This window comes from Paramisgurnus dabryanus, chromosome 3 (assembly GCF_030506205.2).
Source record: "Paramisgurnus dabryanus chromosome 3, PD_genome_1.1, whole genome shotgun sequence".
Classification (NCBI taxonomy): Eukaryota; Metazoa; Chordata; class Actinopteri; order Cypriniformes; family Cobitidae; genus Paramisgurnus; species Paramisgurnus dabryanus.
In genome coordinates, this window is record NC_133339.1 from 11,395,235 (window position 1) to 11,415,868 (window position 20,634).

Here is a 20,634-nt window from a genome sequence, read left to right on the forward strand (position 1 = left end):
AAGTATAGAGAGTTAGAGACCCAATAGTCTTTACCTTTCTCAATATGAGCTCTAGCAAAAGGCCTTTTGTGCATTGGCTTTACCAGTGGCTTCCTCTATGAATGACAGCCATGCATTCCTCTCTTTTGCACTGTACATCCGCTGTGTGGTGTCACAGGAAACACCACAGATTGGCTTTCTAATGATTTAGCCAACTGTGCTGAACTTGCATGATGATCTCTCATCACAGAACACTCTTGACAAGGTGTTAACTTCAGTGGGCATCCTGGAGATCGCAGAGAGCTTCTCACAAGTCCATCCTTTTTAAAATGTTTGGATCCCTTTCATGACAGTATTCAAACTTATTAGCAAAGCTTAACTAATTATTTTGAAACCTTGACCATTTTGTGCAAAGAAATTCTTTTATTTCTCACCTCTTGAGACATTTCTTTACCATGTGGTCCTATTCTGTTACCATTACATGAGATTGGATTTTCTCTCTTAAATTCCACTCTCAATTGCCAGTTATCCTGTGGCCACCTGTGTGATGATTATTATATTCATCATTTCCTAGTAAATTCCTGTTAATTACACTTTATTTAATTTTTTTGCTAACATAACTGTATTCACCACGGTGTACTCATTTTTGCATCACCTCATTTGATTTAAATTAGTTATTTTTTTAATCCTAAAGATGCTAAGTGACTTTCACTCTTTTGTTAATAAAAATAAATGTTTAATAAAACTATTTTGTACAAAAGAAAGGAAATTGGTGTCATATTTACTAACAAATGGAGAAAAATCTTTATTTTCAAAGGGGGTGTACTCATTTATGCTCATTTATTTCTTAAAATACTTACCCTGGCAGGGGTTTTCAAAAATGTTCGGTTACAGTGATGTAAACTGTGTGTTCGTGTTGACAAACAGCAGAACCGTTTATAAAAAGTCACGGTTATAAAATACCTGTGTCCGTGTGGACAAGGCCTCACATAGACGACGCAGTTTTACTTTTGTTCTGGAGATTGATTGTGTGCTCTTACGCTTTGGTTAACACTACTTGACACACTCCCACACGCAAACACCCACGCAAACACCCACGCAAACACCCACGCAAACACGCGCACACACACACACACACACACACACACACACACACACACACACACACACACACACACACACACACACACACACACACACACACACACACACACACACACACACACACACACACACACACACACACACACACACACACACGCACAGTTTTCACCCCCTTAGTGACCAGCCGCCACTGCTATTGATAAAATAATATATGTAATTAAATAATGATATATAGAAATGATATCCTTTTGTATGATTCATGTAATGTTCTACAGTTCCAAACCAAGCAGGGCTGTCAATCTGTTGCATAAGTTTTCAGCTATTTTAGGTAAATATTAGCTTGTAATGTGAATTGATTACTATACTTACTATGTTTATAACTTTTTTTACTAGGGATTAATGGAAATACAATAAATCAGTTAATAAAGATAAACAGTTAATGGTGACCCAAAGATAACTGCGGTTATCTATACCAACTACAGCAACACACTTTATCTTTTATTTTTGTAGCAAAAATATGGCTATATAAATTGCTATCAATCTGCTTTAAACATAATTCCTACACTTTTACTATATTAAAATCACAAAAAAGATTGCCGACACAGTTTTTTGTAACAGTGAAACATAACAGAAACACGCTAAATTCATATTTAATGATATTTACAGTACACATTAAATGTTAATATATTATACATGATTTTCGATACATCACTCGTATTACTTATCAAACACAATGAAACACATAGCAGCATTGTGAAGCTGTGTGACTTTCTTATGAGGCATTTAGCTACTCACTAGTAACCCCTAGTTTTACTCGTAATAGAGATAAAAGATATGATAAGTATATTAAAGTAGATGGCCACCAGTAATAAAATATTAAACAATTAAATCAATTTTATTCACACATTATATACAACTCATTAAAATATAAGAATTGAAATAGTTATTATTAATGATAATCATTACCTACAGCTGAGTTCATAAAATATCACTGTTGACTATATTCATGAAATGTCTGAAAATGTAAAGAGAAACAGTAATTTCATCGATTTACCAGCAGGTGTCATTGAAATAAATGGGCTTCAGTGCTGTGTTTGGAACTATGGGTCACTAAATGAAACTGTGTTACTTACACATTCCATTCTTACAACGGACGTCTATGTGAGTGTCATAACTCTCTCTTTATAGACGGTTTCAGCAGTAACAACATAAACAAGCGGCTGTCGTGGTCCGCACGTTACTTCCGGTAAACTCCGCTAATAATAAATAACAACAAAGTACTTTAAACGTAGTTTATTTATATAACAAGCAGAAAAAACAACACATAGATTACCTAGGAAACCAAAACATTTGTTATTTTCGACGAGGCATTCGTTCAAGAGATCAGTTTAGCAACTAGTCAGACCATTAAAAAAAAACTAAACTGGAAGTAAAGTTTGGATCCAGACATGTATCGCGTTAGCGCACGTGCGTCCGATGAACGATACCTTTGAATAAACCAAACAACCACAATTCACATGCGCGTATTGGACCGTGGGGATTGAACCGAACGGTTCAAATATTATATCGAGAATTGTGGAATCCCTAGTGTTTACTGAACATGTTTATTAATATAATGTCATTTTAATTTAAGAAACTTATCACCATTCAAAATAACTGAAATTCAATAGACACAATTACCATTTTAGTCTGTAAACTTTACTGACCCTTCATGGTTTAATGAAGTCAAGAGGAATGCAACAAATGTTTTTTCACAATATATATTTCGACACTAAAATGGGGCAGTGGCTTAATAGCATTTCAAATGAGATCTGGGTATTTTGTTTCAAAAACATCATGTAATACATTTTTGCTGGCTAGGATGTTGATAAATTCAGTACCATATTCATAAATCAGTGGCACATAAAGCTGCTTGTTGATTGTTAATGTCTCATGAGTTGAACTTTACTGTTTCTGTGGTTATTATGATTCTGCCCTAACATTTTAAACCTTTTAAAAGAGAAGCACCAAACATGAATAGACAGGTCCATAATCTAAAAGACAGTTTTTCACATATGAATGCAAAAACATGTTAGGTGATACAGACTGACAAACCTAGATAAAAATGTCTGCAGATACCTTTCAGCTATAATGTACATCTTCTAGTCTATCTGAGGAGATAAATGATAAGACATGCTTGTACAAAGTCAGACCACATATTAAGGATGTCTTAAATCAATTCCTTCAAACAAAAGAGATTATGGTTACACTTTATAATAAGGGTCTATGAATCATAATCAAGACATAAATACATTTTTACTTAAACATCATCAGAGTCATCATTAGGTATGCAACATGACATGCTTTGATGAGCTGAAAAACCACCAAACCTTCCCACATCCTGAGGCAGGTTTAAAGAGTTTTGCATTTCATCAAGACAGTGCTCATTCAGTAACAAAAGACTGCACATTGTTGTACATAAAAACTGAACTTTTGCTGCGTGGGCTTTTTTGTTTGGGTTTCCAAATGTTGATCAGTGTCCGATGTGAAGTGTTTTAGTAGATTAAACCTGACTTTACATGATTTTATCTTTGCATGTTCTTGCTCAACAGAAGCGCTCTCATTCTCGTGAACTCAATCTTGAGTCTCATCTCATGAATTAAGTGTCTCATCACACCCCTACTATTTATTCATGTCACACATTTAAAGCAATAGTATGTAGGATTGTGGCCAAAACTGGTACTACAATCACAAAACTGGTGGCCAATACACAACATGACAACATAAACTGCAACTCCACTTTTTAAATGACAATATCCTGGCCAGACTACTGTTGTCAGTGATATAAGTATTTGAAATGAAAATGATTTCTTAATGTCTAGTGACATATCAGGGCCATTTTATCATTAATTGATATAAATTTCTTACATACTTTTTTCTTTAACCAAAAATTGTATAAACTCAATGTACACCCAGTATAAACTGTCCAGGTGCACTGAGTCACCGACAGCAATATATTAAGGGTGGGGTCAATGGTATTTCTTGCATTCTGACTTATTAACACTGTTTAAGAGTTGTTTCCTCATGCAAAGTGTCAGAAAGCAGTTGGACATGTAACCGAGTATTTCTGTGCCGAATGCACTTTGCCAGGATTCGTACAAGTTTCAGAACGTTTTTATTGATTACGGGTCCAGATGACTTTTCAGGGGTACGCTATACATTTATTTTCTTTTTATGGGCACTTCTCCAGGAAAACCACGCCCACCCGTCAATCAGCGGGAGAGCGAGAGCAGTCACAGGCCAAGATACAGGCATCACTTCACGCAACAGCTTTGTTTTATATCAAACTCAACAATGGCCTAAAGAATAAATGTGTTTTTGGATGTAATGAGAAGAAAGCCAGCATTATGAAAACAATGGATATATTTTGTTTATCCGGGGTAGCAGCGGAGTTTTGCGTGAGTTTTGTATGTTATCGGAAAGAATCTGTAAAGCTGATCTTTCTTTTATAAATCTGATTAAACTAAAGACTCTTCGGAGATATAAAGGATGTAATACTACTATATAGGTACTCCAGATTAACATCAGAAATGCAGAAACAGCGTGTGTTATGTGAGCTTTAATATTTCCTAAAAAATGCACATCTATGTCTGGTAAAAATGTATAAAAATTAGGATCTGGGTTTTTTAGTTTTGCATTATGATACAAGTGTATATTAGCATGTATTTTTTCCCTATAGCATTTGAGACAGCTTGAACCTGGAAGCAGTGCATAAAGTCAGACTTAACAATTTGTCTGTAATTTTAAGTATCTGGGGGCATACACTGATGCTCAACTTATTATTATTATTTATTTTTTAGAAAATACTGACAGCATCAAGCAAAAGGGTTTAAAGATAGTTGAGGATGTGTCGTACACCCTTCATTGCAATATTCAATTCTTGCCATCAGGAAGAGGATATATAGGCAACCACGAACAATAAGTTACATAAAATATAAATAACTGATGTGTTTTTAATGTGTTATGTGTTACTTGTTTCTTGATATTTATTTGTTATGTGTTGATTTATTGTGAAGCCAGAGTCAAATTTCCACAACGTGGATAAAAAAGCAAAGTAAAGTAATAATTCTCTTTTTAATTGCTCAGTTTAAATGCATACAATCACATTGGCTTCTTTGATCCTAATTGCTCATTAACGTAATTATCTCCACCATGTTACAGTATATCAGACACTGTTTCATATTAAATTTATTGCATATTATGAGATGTATAGGAAAATTTTAAACGTGTAATCATAAAAACAATAACCAATAGCTACAGTTTTGGGTATCACATAATCACACTGTAAAAGTTAACTAAAACCATTTAAGTAAACTGGTTGCATAGTTTCAAAACACATACATTTGAGTACTGTGAACTTAAACAAATTGAGTCATATGCAGTTATGCACTTATATTTAAGTTCACACTACTAAAATAAAAGTGCATAATGCACATGACTCAAGTTCACAGTACTTAAATTGATTTGTTTTAAAACTTAAATGGTCTAATGCAACCGGTTTACTTAAATGGTTTGAGTTAAGTTAACTGTTAGGTTTACAGTGCAGTTGTCATAAGACAACGTAATTTAAAACAAACAGAATAGATCTTATAAAGAAATAAAGCCAAACCTTTATTGCGAAGGTCTGTGTGTGTAGATGTTGTCTGCCTGTTTCCTGAATGTGTTCTCTGGTGTCTTTTTTATAGCCTACACACCGGTAAACAGTTCCCTGATATCACATGACATAAAGTAACAACCTCTACATGCTAAAAATTATGATGGATTGTGGTTCTAAATTCTGGTCTTGGTGCCTCATTGCTCTGCACATTTTGTATGTCTGTTTGTGCTCTAATCGCCTTTGTGAACTAATCCCATAATTGAACACTAAAATTAAAAGGTGTAAAAAGTGAAAATATAACTTTATTTACACAAAATTTGTGCTCCAGCAGCTTTCTTGGCTGGCATTTAATTTTTTCAACCTCAACCAATCAACCAATTTGATACCTGGTTTTTGAGTTCTTTTGATGGGACCAGCTCAGTATGTCACATGAAATAGGGGAGAGTGGGGGCGAAAGTAACAAAATGATTTTCTCAGAGCCCTGATAACATTTGCATCCCTACCTATAACAGAATTTTTAGCACACAACCTCTGACAAAGCTGGCCCGGATTAACACAGTGTAGTGCCCCAGGGTGACCACATTTGAAATTCCCCCCCCCCAATATATATATTAGACCATTTAAGTTTTAAAACAAATCAATTTAAGTACTGTGAACTTGGGTCATGTGCCTTATGCACTTTTATTATATATATATACCGTATTTTTCGGACTATAAGTCGCACTTTTTTCATAGTTTGGTTGGTCCTGCGACTTAAAGTCAGTTGCGACTTATATGTCAAAATTAATTCATACTGTAACATGAAACAAAGGAAAACATTACTGTCTACAGCCATGAGAGGGCGCTATATGTTGCTCCTGTAGACTACCCCTGAAAAAAACTGTGTTAAAGCTCCACTGTGTAAGATCTACTCCCATCTAGCGGTGAAAGTCTATATGACAAGCAACTGAATAATACTTTCTAGCCCCCCCCATTCGGAATGCGTTTTAACTCGTACGGTGGCCCGGCCGTGTCATGCCGCTGTCACCGTGTGTTTGAGCTAGAGGTCAGAAAAGATGAAAAACATTTATCTCAGTACCTCAGATTACATAAATGGGCGGAGAGACGGCGTGTCTGTTCGAACACATTAAACCACATGCATGTTTACACTAACAAGTGTTATGCATAATCATGCTAAAGTTAGCCAAGGAACTATAAAACTTCAAGTTTACAACATGGACTGTATAGATGTAAACGAATATGCTGAATTACCTGTGGAGAATATAGAAAGTGCAACTTCAGTGTCCCTTGAGCCCCCTCTTGGAAAACTAACTCCAATAGTGACTTTGGTCTTGATGTTTTTCCTGTCGCGTTGTCGTTTAAAATCCCCGTTTCGCTTCCTTGGCGATTTGTTTTAATGTCCTCGAGAATATGTCTTCAACAGGCTTTCAAATCAAAGCATTAGATCGCAGGTTCATCACGGTGTGCGGTTGTTGTAAAATCCGAAGGATTCAGCTACGCAGGTCACAGGCTGGATACGATACGTCATCAAGCCTGGTTTATTTAAATCAACTGAGCATTATATTCGCAAGTCATACGCATATTACATCAATTTACAATTAACTAAAAATAATTGTCAGCTTTATAATTGTTAATATTCTGAAATAAGAACGTCTTGATGACGTATAGCGCCTACACATGCAACCTCTGGAGGCTTCAGCTATCGGCCAGCTGTGAGTGTAGAGTGAAAGCGCGAAAGGTGGAGCTTGAATTGCAGGAATGTCCCTCGTCGGCGAATGTATTTCAAAGATGGAGGCACAACATGGATTCAGCCAGAGAGCGCTTCGACGGTATGCATTTTAAAAAGCAGATTCTACACTTACGAGAATACTTTCATTAGTGGGTGGGAAGTAATTACACATGAATGAGCACATACTTTTGAAAGAAAACATGGGTTTTTGTTAAGAATTAACTCAATAAAGTACACAGTAGAGCTTTAACTAACACAAAACTCTGAATAACGAACTGGTAAGTAATAGCACACAGATGAACGTTATATATGAGTGTTATATTTACGTTCTGTGCGGTCGAATGAGCTGTCCTTTGGTATAAGGCTTTTCTCGTACTGCAATGGGGAAAGAGTCAGGTTCAGTTCAACAGCCTTGAACACGAAGTGCTGTGAAAATGCTGATCTCCGGGAAGCACAGAGAGGATTCTAGCGATCTGGAACATGCAGATGTGATCTGGTAGCCGGTGCAGAAGGTGGAGCCCGCAGGTAAAGGCCTCTTGAAGTGTAGGTTTGCTCTTCTGAGCTTCACCTTGTTGCAGACGTAGGTTATTGCCTTTCTGGACGTGAGGCTCGAAACGTGGTGTGATCCGCTCTGTCTCTGGACGCACGGGCCAGAGACTCAGAACTCTGTTAATGTCTCTCTTTTCAGGGGGAGACTCAGAGCGTGGGACGTCTGGAGAAAAGGTACTTTTATAACTTTAGATAAGGAAGAGTTTGCATGTTGGCGCTTTCCTGATGCAGAACCGTGATTGGCTGTTGATGTCAGAGGAAGTCCACAGAAGGTGGTCCCCCTTTCTTCACTTTAAGGAACTCATTTGCATCCCATAAAGTACAGAGTTTAACTTTTTAACTGTATGCATTTCTACCCCTGCAACAAGTTTAGATGACATTGTGACAAATTCAGGAAACGAGGCAGTCTGTTCTACTGATAGGTCCATTCTGGCCAAACAGCCCATGGTTTTATCTCTTGCTACTGAGGGGCAGTCCATGCCCACTGCCAATAAGACTAGAGCCGTTTCTCAATGTCAAGGATACTTCCTTGGCAGGACTAGTCCTTACAAGTCACTTCCTTTAGAGGCTAAGCGAGGCTCCTTTTAAGTATTCTGAGAACACGTTAAATGGAACAGGCTTGCAAGTGCACGTCATTACGTCATTGCGTTATTGAAAGGTGTGCTTTTGGTGCTGCGCGCATAGGATTGTGGGTGATTTCAGCGCGTGAAGAGCGCGAAGGATACAAATTTGCATCCTTTCCTGTATATGGGATATTTCTCGAATGAAGGACTCAGTCCTTGGCTGAAATTTCAAGGATCCTCGACATTGGAACAGTCCTTCGACGGACGTCGATGACGTAGCATCCTCGAAATTCTAGCTTCCGAGGATCCTTCCTTGACATTGAGAAACGGCTTAGATCTGCTTTCTCAGATGAACGGGACATTGTGGCACAACAGGCCCCACACATTGAATTTATGGATTTGGCCTGTAGGGGAAACCTAATCATATTGAAATGCTCACAAGGGGTCAGACACATGCTAGTGAATGCACATGCATCTTTTACAAGTCGAATGTATGCAGATAAATGGAAAGCATTTTCTCTGTGGTTTTATAAAGGGAAAATTGATCCTCATTCTTGCACTCTTGGTAACATCTTGGATTTCCTGCAAAGCCTATTAGAACATGGCTAGTTCTAATTAAAGTTTATGTTGCAGCGTTTTCTGTATACTGAGGACCAGTAGAAGGTGTGTCAGTATGCACACATCGTTTTATTCGAATGTTTCTTCAAGGTGTTAGCCAACTCCGACCCAGCCGTGAGCCTGTGGTTCCTCAATGGGATCTAACTTTGGTTTTAAGTAGCCTCTTGTGCTCACCATTTGAGCCGTTAGTCAATGTGGATGTGATGGCTAAGGCCACACCAATACAATACGTTTATTTTCGTTTTTCTTTTGATAGTTGTTTTCTTTTGAAAGTTGTTTTTTATTCTGTAGAGTGTTTTGTTTTCTGCATTTGCAGGATTTTGTTTATAAATTTGCTTTGTACCTAAATAGAAGCTGTACATTTATGATGTTTATTTTGATCTATAATACATCTGCATGATATGTTGTTTATATTAATTCTCTGGCTAGAGTGCACGCTAGTAATTGAGTATTATAAAAACAATAATAGTTGTGCTACGGTTCATGACTGCAGCGTGAGTTGGAGGTCGGCTATTAAAAGGGTTTTTGATATCTTTGAAAAATATCTTTGATTATTTTTTATTTCATTTTGTAAACGCATAATAATTGTTTTTCTTTTATTATTTTTATTATTTCTTTTTATTTTTATGATTTCCTTTCTTTCTTTTTTTTGCTGGCATTGTTCACTGCACAATTTGTTAGTGATTTGCATGCGTTGTCAGTTAGCCTGCAGTGTTTACGTTGGGGACCGGAGTATAAATGCTGAATCCTGCATTTCTTCCAAAGGTTTTGTCACCACAATACATAAATAAGCCCATTACTCTGTCTACTTTTACAGATGAACAAAGTTCAGTCCTGTGCTCAGTTAGGGCTCTTCAGCAGTATGTTGAAGTTACTGCAGTCTGGCATGTCACTGATCAAATGTTTGTGTGTTATGGTGATCACAAAAAGGATGTGGCTTTGTGTAAGAATAGATTATCTCGTTGGGTTACAGATCATGCATGCTTTTAATGCAGGTCATGAAGTTCCAGCTTCTGTGAAGTGCCATTTTGTACGTGCAGTTGCCACTTCCTGGGCAGCCCTGCGTGGTGTGCAACTATCTGACATCTGTGATGCGACAACATGGAAGACTCCATCCACTTTTACAGGCTTAATGTGGCTATAATGCCTTCAGTGTGTTCTGTGATGGTTAAAAGTAGAGTCACAAATTGAATAAAAGTTAATTCTGCATTCAGTTAACTATCTGTTGTGTATTGTAGATCAGAGAAAGTGGGGTGATTAAGGCTGAAACACTCATCCAGTTCTCGGCATGAATTTAGGTCCGATAGCTCTGTGAGCACTCGGTTTTAATGTGGTCCGATTGCGGAACCCAGAGTGAGAGGATATAAAGCTCCCCTCCAAATCCGTTCCTTATTTGGGCTTGTTTAAACTTTATTGATTTCCATTCATGTCAGGTTAATACTAAAATTGCTGAGGAGTCGTTAAGAAAGATAAACTGAAAATAAAACAGCACAAGGAAGACGAGTTTAATGCCTTTTTTAATAACTTATGCACACACACACATTGTGGTTTCCATGTTTTGTGGGAACATTCCATAGACGTAATGGTTTTTATACCGTACAAATTTTATATTATATTCCCTTCCCCTAACCCAAACCATCACAGAAAATTTTCTGCTGCCTTAGATTTTAGTGAAACATCATTCTGTTTGATGTATGAGCTTGTTTCCTCATGGTGTTGTGTAAGATGCACATTATCCAACCTTTTTAAGCCAAATAGTACTGTAGGAGCCATTTTGTTCATGTCCACTAGGTGGCACTTGGTGAACTATATAATTAAGCACAAGTCTAATGACAGACAGGTGCATAGTTGGGGAAGGAAGCAGCTTCCCACCAAACATGGAACGTCTGGGAGACATTCAGATCATGTCTGTATAACGTCCGTTAGTTCAGACCCACTTTTAAACGTCTGCTGGACGTGCAATAGAGGGTCAGTGTCTGGACGTCACTCTTGCACCCCTTTTGGATGTCTGTGAACGTACCAAAAAGGTTTAGTGTATGAACGTCAGACTATGACTCCTTATGGCTGTCTGTGGACGTGCAAAACAGGGTCAGTGTCTGGACGTCACTCTTGCACCCCTTTTGGATGTCTGTGAACGTACCAAAAAGGTTCCGTGTATGAACGTCAGACAATGACTCCTTATGGATGTCTGTGGACATGCAAACCCACATGGAAAGAACCTATATGAGGATATATGCACATATATGAAACCTGCAGCTTATATGCACATACAGTATATGCTGCATATACATGTAGGCAAAATTGAGGTGCATATACGGGCCATATTGGTCTCATGTATTGCTTATAAATATCCACATATAAGCCCTATACATACAAGATATGTCTCCTATATTGGTCATGGCAGGATCTGTTCATTTTGTAGCTAATACCTCACATTGGCATCTGTCATACATGATGCCTAGTTCATATTTTCTATTATCAAGGCAATAACGAGGAACTAACTAAAAAATTATGTAAGAACTTATGTATGAGCAAACACGTGAAATTGGTATCACATAATTGGCATGTTATGGAATTTAACTATGGTAATTAGAGAAGAAAAGCTATGATGTCTACACGTTTTCCTGAAACATTTACAAGGCCAATTCTTTCTTGTATGAAGATAGTAGATGTCTATGGCTGTGCCAAAAATATTAAATATCTGAACATCTGACCAGAGACCGATATGAACTCATATGGAATTTTTTTTGTAAATCAAGAATTTATTGTCAGATAGTCTGGAGAACTACCTGCAATTTAAAAACAAGAAATCACATAAAATTGGCACATGTTTATATATATATATATATATATATATATATATATATATATATATATATATATATATATATATATATATATATATTTGTTGCATTTTTTGCATTTATTCATCATTTCTACATTTGTGTCCATAGTAGTCCATTGTCTGTTGGCAAGCAAACCTCAGGACTGACATAAACTAACAGCAATGAAAGTATGAGAGCATGACACATGAAACATGTGATAAAAATAAGGTTATTCCATCAAGTACAATTGTTCCTAAAATACATGTAAAAACATTGTTTATAAATGAATATGACACCAAACACCAAGGGTTTTTTTTGCTCATCCACTGTATTTTTTCTGCCTGCTTTAGCATAGAGCCTATCTTTAGATTCATATCCTTTCCCTTAAAAATGGCCACTTGTAAAACTGATTTTGGAACCAGTTGTACTTCCCACTACCTGTTGTTGTAGGTGTGGCTCTTATTACAGTCAAGTCCAAATATTGCCTCCCAGCTCCCCTTGGAACATCACGGAACATCTTTTAAACGTTAGACAAAGACATTATGATTACTTCTTTTAGACGTGTTTTTGCTCAGTGGGTTCTCTGGACAAATGCAGATGACATTTCTGACTGCTACAGTCTGTCTGGAAGATAAAGGGAAACAAAGTATTTTGCCTTCTTTTTTCGTTTCAGTTTTCTGCAAAGACATGTATAGAAAAACATATACTTTTTCTATGTACACAAAAGGCCTATTTCTCATAAATATTGTTCAGAAATCTGTGTAAATCTGTGTTAGTGAGCACTTCTCCTTTGACAAGATAATCCAACTCACATGTGTGGCACATCAACATGCTGATTAGACAGCATGATTATTGCACAGGTGTGACTTAAGCTGGCCACAATAAAAGCCTTGGCTCTCCAGCACCTTGTTTCCAGCCGGGCTCTGTGTCTGTCTGGTTACATCTCAGGCTCTTCCGCCACCGTCTGCAGCTCTGTGTCCATCAGTCAGCACCCTGGTCTCCTCCATGATGGTTCCTTCCACTCCTCCATGGCTTCTCATGCTCATGTGTTGCCTTGCTCAAGGCCCCATCCTGGACTGCATCTTTCTTCCTCCTCCTGGCAATCCATCTGCCTCCAGAACCTCCTCCTACTCTTCATTGCTCTCCACGGCGCAAGTTTGCAGGGATCGTCTGCTCTCGCTCACTGGACTACATTACCCATAATCATTTGCACCCCCTCAACCACCATCTTTAATTGTTTTATACACACACATGCTTAACATTGTCTTTATTCATTGTTGGTTCTTGTCTATGTTATGGGTATTTACCCATAGTCTGTCAAATAAAGTTCTGTTTAGTGTTACCTGTCATCGTCCTTCTCCTTCTTACATACTGTGACCCATATTACAAAATGTCTCTGCCCACCTAAAGTTCTTGGATAGGTACATGTCAGCCAAGGGGATGGGTATTTAATATTTTAAAGCAGTAGGTGTGCACACGGTCAACATCCAGTACCTGAAAAAGTGTTAATGTCCAAACCCTTTGTAGCATATTTGGTGATAAGACCATTTTGAACGGTTGCCTTAAGAAGTAAAATTGTACACCTGGTTTAAATGGAGGTCATCAGGGATGTCTGAAATTAAACATAATTAAAAATTGTATGAATGTCTTTTAGAGGTCCGCAAAGACATCGAAAAACCCTGTAAGGATGTCACTTGGATTTCAATAATGAACATTTAAAAAACATCCTTTAAACGATGTCTTTTAAACGTTTAGCAAGCATTTCAGTAGGATGTCTAATTTCAACACAAAAAAGACGTTTAGAAAAGAAGTTGCAAAAACTTTCATTCTGGATACTCCATGGACTTCTTTTGAACGTTCAACAAACATGTCAGTAGGACGTCTAATTTCAACACATAAAAGACGTCTAAAAAAGACATTAAATGAACGTTGTCTCTGGCTTTCCAGTAGACATCTTTTAAACATTCAACAAGCATGTCAGTAGGACGTCTAATTTCAACACAAAAAAGACGTCTAAAAAAGACGTTGCAAAAACTTTCATTCTGGCTACTCAGTGGACGTCTTTTAAACGGTAGACAAAGACGTTATAATGACGTCTTCTGGACGTGTTTTTGTTTAGTGGGTTGTTGGAAGCCGTAACAAGTACACCTAATTTTATATGTAATCCTTGGGAGCAATATAAACCTGTGGTTTGTTATTTTATACTCCTTTTGTTATTTTATATGCCAAGTGTTGCTTTAATGCAAAGTGTTATAATCACTGAGTTGGGAATACATGACAGCTCTTAAATTGCAGGTTTAACAAAATGACACATATATGGTTTTGTATTTACTGGTTTATTAAGAGTAGAGAGATTGATACATGTATTAAAAAGAACAAAGCAAAAGAGATACATTACGGGTCTGATTTAAAGACCTGTCTCCGTCGGAGAAACCGCAGAAGAGCTCGGAGAATAATAATAATATAAAACTTTATTTTCTAAAGCGCCTATAAAAGTAGCATCTCAAGGCGCTGCACAAAAGAAAAAAGAAACAATTATACAAGCAATACATAAAACAAGTCAAATATAAAACCACACAAAATAAGAACATACTATCAGTGAGTAAAAAAATAAATAAATTTTAAGTAAAAGCTACCCTAAAGAAATAAGCTTTAAACGGGTATTAGGAACAACTAAAAGGCCAGTTTCCGAGGGCGCAGAGCACGCACGGGGGTGTAGGCAACTAAAAGCTCAGTGAGGTAGTGAGGAGCTAAACCGTTTAAAACTTTATATGCAAGCATAAGAACTTTAAAGTCCACCCAAAATCTGACACGGAGCCAATGTAAAGACTCCAAGACTGGAGTGATGTGATACCTCATCCTGGCTCCAATCAGTAGTTTATTTAGAGTAGCGTTTGGGACCCCCACCAATAAAGCATTACAATAGTCAATGCGAGAAAACACAAAAATTTGATCAGCTTTTCAGCAACTAGAAGTGACAACATTGGACACAATTTAGCAATACTTTTTAAGATAAAAAAAATTTCTTAACAGTTTTCTGAACATGTGAAACAAATGTTAAATGAGCATCAAAACAGAGAAGAACAAAAAGACTTTGTCGTATATATAAGAAGATGATAGGGGAAGTCCCCAGTAAATGTAAGGATCGAAGGCGTGACATGATCCTGGAATTTGGCCTTGAGACCGTCCCTATAAATTGATGCTGCTGCAGAACTTATTCAGATCTGGACTCCGCATCCAGCATCTCCATTGTCTGACAGCCTAAAAATCTTGCCTTACTTTTTATCTAATTTTTTTTTTTCTTTTCATTTTTCTTTTCAATTCGGCAAAACTTGTAATTGCAAAACAACCAACTTGTATTAATACACTTTATAAGACAAAAAGTCGTCTGCTTTCATGAACTTAGCTCAGAGAATCAACCACGGGGAAGTCTTCTGACATTTATATGTGTGTATGATCTAATCTTAGAGTATTACTTTACTTAAGGTAATGTGATTGCTATATAGTTTTAGATTCGACTATCCTTGCCTACCCTGAATAGAAAGAATAGGCAAAAGGTACTAATTTTCGAACCGTAAAACAATGGGGACCTCAAAATGTATTACCAGGTATACACACATACCCCATTAATTTAAAATCAATGAGTTCAAATACTATTTTCCAATATCAACAGTTTTAACATTGAAACATTTACTTCGTTGTCTGCCTGTTCGCCTTCTGGCTTCAGCCACCATTCCTATCAGATGCTAGCTGCAGCCACCTGGCCATGAGGAGCTCTATCTCCTTTTCTGTATGACCTCTGGTCAGGGCGTTACGGCGGACTGCATCTGAGAAAAACACAAGATAGATGAGGTCAGCATGACCACGTTACTCAGAAACCACCAAAACATAATTTGGATGCAGGGCTCTACGCTTACATTTCTTTTTAGTTTAGGAGCACAGTCAAAAATTTAGGAGCACCTTCTGATCAATGAGAAATTAATCTTCCCATTAACGTTATTTTGTGTATTTGGTATAAGATTTCTCTATCTTCTTGAAAGCACTGTGTCCCTGCCGGAAATGTTGGAGACGAAAACTCATCTCATTGTTTACTTTGGGGTTTTTACCTTGTGCATATCGTTAACATGTACTAATACACACTTACACACCAAAGGATGTGTAAAATCATGAATCGGACAATAAGTGCTCTTTAAAGAATGCTCGTTGCAAAACGACACTATCGTTATTCATATTTACGGCAGATATTTTGTTTTGGACAATGACATGAGACGAGTACATTATCAGATACGGTCAGGAATTTACATCAATTTAAAAATTATTTGTATGTTAATTATTGCTACATTAAAGGTGCAGTGTGTAATTTTTAGAAGGATCTCTTGACAGAAATGCAAAATAATATACAAAACTATATTATCAGACCTTATAAAGACCTTTTTCTAATGAACCATTATGTTTTTATAACCTTAGAATGAGACGTTTTTATCTACATAAACAGAGGGTCCCCTTACGTGGAAGTCGCCATTTTGTGTCGCCATGTTTCTACAGAAGCCCTTAACAGACAAACTTTTTTACTAAGTTGTCTCCGACGAAAACATATTTTTCCGGTGGTGGCTACCATAGCTTCTCTATCCATCTATGCAAAAGCGAAGGGTGAGCAGTGGACTGAGCCGTTGGTTGCAATTCGCAACCTCACTAATAGATGCTGCTAAAATTTGACTGCACCTTTAAAACCAACCTTGAATTAACCTAAGCCGAGTCATTTCCAGAATTGGTCCAGATCATAAAGCCAGAGCTGGGTAAGCAGTTACGTTGAACATGAATCGGCCCAGTGCTTTACAACCATAACAAAAATGCATGTCTCAGAGCGAGCTGCGGGCCACAATCGGCCCGATTAACACACGCTGATGCTTGGGTCGATTATACATGCTATCTGGGACAGTGACCTATGTAACCTCCAGTTCTCATCTCTCTGATACTCACTCTTTTTCTGTTTTTTTCTTTCTCTTAACTGTGTGCTGTACATCTGTTCAGTGTAGTACTTGTCTTGATTTTCATTAGACAGATGGTCAATCTTCCTCATCAGTTCACTCATCTCAGATTGGTTGTTCATGGTTTTGCTGCAGATGTGATATCTTCCTCCACATTTCTTCACCAGCTTCTCTTCAACAGTGTTTTTCTTCAGATCATCTATTATAGAATCAGACTCTTCTTTTCTCTCATAAGTGAAGAGAATCATCACAAACTGAAGAACACTGTCACCAAATACTCTTTGTAGCCATTCAAGACTCATCTTATCAGCATCTGTTAACTGACCCAGACGCACAACAAAGATGAAGGCAGAAATTTCATTGTCATGCATTAGTTGATCAATGAGCTGATCCGCAGAGTCCAGGTGATGTTTAGTATCGTGGTTAATCATGTTGATGATTGAGACCTGACTTCCTGATATCTTTATCTGTACAGGATCAATCTTGGAGAATACTTCATCTTTAAGAGGAGGTGATTCTTCTCCCAGTAGAATGTTGTCGTGATCAAACTGAACTGATGTAGAGTTTCCAAATACCACAAAGGGCCATCTGGAAACCTTGTGATCTATAAAAACAGCAAACTCATGATGAGTATTATTAATAACACACAAACTCTATTTGTTTTCTATTTGATCTATTTGTTTTATTACCCATGAGTCAGATCAGGTTCTGCACTTGTATATGCAGGTTTATTGTTTCTTCCTTCTTCTGTTTACTATCCTGAAAAAGACAATTAATAGTTTCATCATTATTTTTATCTATTAATGTATTTTTAGTGTGCAGGTGTATGTGTAGAAAACTTTATTATTACACATGATTTGAATCGCCATTGGTGTCTGCGACTCATCAGCGATTCTTTTAGACTGTGTGATTGTCATCATATGACAGTTTAATGTAATGTCAACCCATAATGCTAGGTTGTTTCTTAACTTTGATAGTAAATCTGCTATCCCATAGGGGTCGCTTACATGGATGCCAAACCTAGCATATGTTTTCAAGAATTCAGCTGATAAAAGGCTGGCATTGGATATGACTGCCAAGGGCATTAGAGGAAGTACCAAATTCTACAATAGAGGATTTTTGGCAATAATGTAGCACCATAATGGCGCTGCAAGTCAACACACGAGCCGGGGCTCCCGGAGACATGAACACTATAGAACCTAGTAAACGTGTTAGGTGTCGCCCAGCCTGCAGCTCTGCAAATGTCTGTTAGCGAGGCACTGCAAGCCAATACTCCACTAAACTCCTGGTGAAGTACAACCATAACCTGAGCAGGCATAGCATGCTTTTGATAAGCCAGAGCAATGGTGTCCACAATCCTGTGTGCCAGCCTCTGCTTGTAGACAGCTTTTCCCTTCTGCTGAGTACATAAACTACGTGTGTGATGTTTGCTTTGACGGTTTTTAATGATCGAGAGCACAAACCATTTGATATTTGAGATGAAATGAAACTTAATTGAGTTAAGCAGACCTGACTCTGTCGTCTATGTGATGATTCAGCTTATGATCATTTCAAATCCGTTTAAAAGACGAATGCTCTTGTTATGTTTAATATACAGTTTACAGTGCGTTGTAAAAATTATAAAATTATCTCCATACATGCTAAATTCATAATGGGAACGAATAAACACAAGCTTCTTTATTCTGCCATAACATATAACACTATAAAACAGTAATATATGTCATTTTATATACACTGAAAAAAATTATTCATTCAATTTACTCATTTTTTAAGGTAAGTGGTCGCAATCAATTTATTTAAGCTACATTTAAACAAAACAAAAATTAGGAATGCAACACAAAACAAAAAACTTAATTTTTTGTTTAAATGTAGCTTAAATAAATTGATTGCAATCACTTACCTTAAAAAATTGAGTAAATTAAATGAATAATTTTTTTTCATTGTACAAACTATAATTCTATCTTGACATGCACATTATCTGGTCCATGCTGGTCCATTTTAATTCAGAGGACTCATTGGTTTGGTGTATTGATTTTCATTGTAAGCTTTTAAAAATGTGTTTATTTTAGATGCATTTTTTACAGCTTAAATTCTCTAATATCTTTTTAAAACATTTAAAATCTTTCCGCAGAATTCTGCAGATTTTCCAAAAAAATTTCACAGAAAAATCAAAATAAAGTCTGCAGATTACCTGCCGATAAGCAAAGCGATAAGTCATTTACATTTAATTTACATAAAAAATATTCATTCAATTTACTCATTTTTTAAGGTAAGTGGTTGCAATCAATTTATTTAAGCTACATTTAAACAAAAGTTTTTTTTTGTTGTATTCCTAATTTTTTTTAAATGTAGCTTAAATAAATTGATTGCGACCACTTAACTTAAAAAATTAAGTAAATTGAATGAATAATTTATTTCAATGTGTTACTTTTTTTTCTTTATTTTTATGTGTTATGTGTTGATTTATTGTGAAGCCACAGTCAAATTTACACAATGTGTATAATAAACAGAGTAATAAAGATAAATATCTTTTAAATTTCTCAGGTTAAATGCCTACAATCCCAATGGCTTCTTTGGTCCTAATTGCTCAGTGACGTAATTATGTCCATGTCAGACATACTGTTCTGCTGTATGTTGTATTGTAAATTCCCCTGTACATGTACATTAAATCGTAAAAAACCCATCTCTACAGTTTTGCCTAATCAAATATAGTAACACGCAAAGTAATTTAAAACAAACAGAATAGATCTTATAAAGAAATAAAGCCAAACCTGAGTGTGGAAGGCTCTGTCTGGTGGTTTTCTGTTTCCTTAATTTGTTCTCTGCTGCCCCTTTTATACACACCTGTAAACAATGTGTGTGTTCCCCGAAGTCATACGACATATACAGAAACAACAACCTAAAAGCATCATAGGAGTTTTGTAGGTGGAGTTACTGGAAGTCATATTTAAACCTCACAAAGAAAGAATTTAGTTTAGAAGGAAGTTCAGTTTTTGCACAATATTATGACGACCCATAGTTAATGTACCAGTGCATGCTGGGACTTTAACACAAGTAAATATGGTTCCCTACACTGCAACAATTGATTTGGACCTGTTGTTGTGTGTGATTCTGTTACTACAATCATGATTGTATGGTATATGTTTTGACTCTAAGCCATCAACAAATCCCTTGTAGATATCGCTATTTTTATTCTATGAGGAACTTAATCAAAATTTCCTGAAAAGAAATCCTGAAAGCCTTGATTAGCTGGTTTAGGTGTGGTTTAATAGGGTTGGAATCTGATGTGGAAATGTCTATAGTGTATATGCCTGTGTGTGTATGCACGTACATCAATACATAAATACGTACATACACTTGTGCCTCATGAACAAACACAGGAAATGACGGAAAAAAATCTGAACTTAATAACAAGGAACATTAAACACTAGGATGGGTTGTATCCAAACAACACAGAACTACTGCAACAAAAGTGACAGCAGAACTTAAACTGCACACATTATGCACTTTTGCTCTGTGTTTGGACATAAATGTTTGTTTGCACATCACTTCTTTTTGGCACATCACGAAAACATACGTGAAATGTGACCTCTGCATTTAACCCATCCCAGTGAGTAGTGAACACCTAAACACTCGGAGCAGT

At 36.7% G+C, this 20,634-nt stretch overlaps 2 protein-coding genes across 2 annotated transcripts in view; both read right to left on the reverse strand.

The window, feature by feature from the left end:
- Nucleotides 1-5,778, reverse strand: part of LOC135768881 (interferon-induced very large GTPase 1-like) — a 40,718-nt gene extending 34,940 nt beyond the window's left edge. The window contains exon 1 of the mRNA XM_065278241.1: nt 5,732-5,778. The gene's annotated coding sequence lies outside the window, so the exon portion shown is untranslated. The remainder of the gene's footprint in view (nt 1-5,731) is intronic.
- An 8,638-nt stretch (nt 5,779-14,416) lies between these two features.
- On the reverse strand, nt 14,417-19,864 carry LOC135768882 (GTPase IMAP family member 7-like). The gene is made up of 4 exons (XM_065278243.1): nt 19,763-19,864; nt 17,681-17,750; nt 16,984-17,595; nt 14,417-15,830 (listed from the first exon to the last, which is right to left on the reverse strand). The coding sequence occupies exons 2-4, from the start codon at nt 17,682-17,684 to the stop codon at nt 15,727-15,729; spliced, it is 720 nt and encodes a 239-aa protein (XP_065134315.1). The 5' UTR covers nt 17,685-17,750; nt 19,763-19,864; the 3' UTR covers nt 14,417-15,726.
- Between the last annotated feature and the right edge of the window lie 770 nt (nt 19,865-20,634).

Excerpts from the sequence above, each read along its gene's own strand:
- LOC135768882 (XM_065278243.1), bottom strand. Across the intron at positions 15,831-16,983 it reads AAGAAAAAAACAGAAAAAGA|ATGCAGTCCGCCGTAACGCC; the intron begins GTGAGTATCAGA and ends TGTTTTTCTCAG.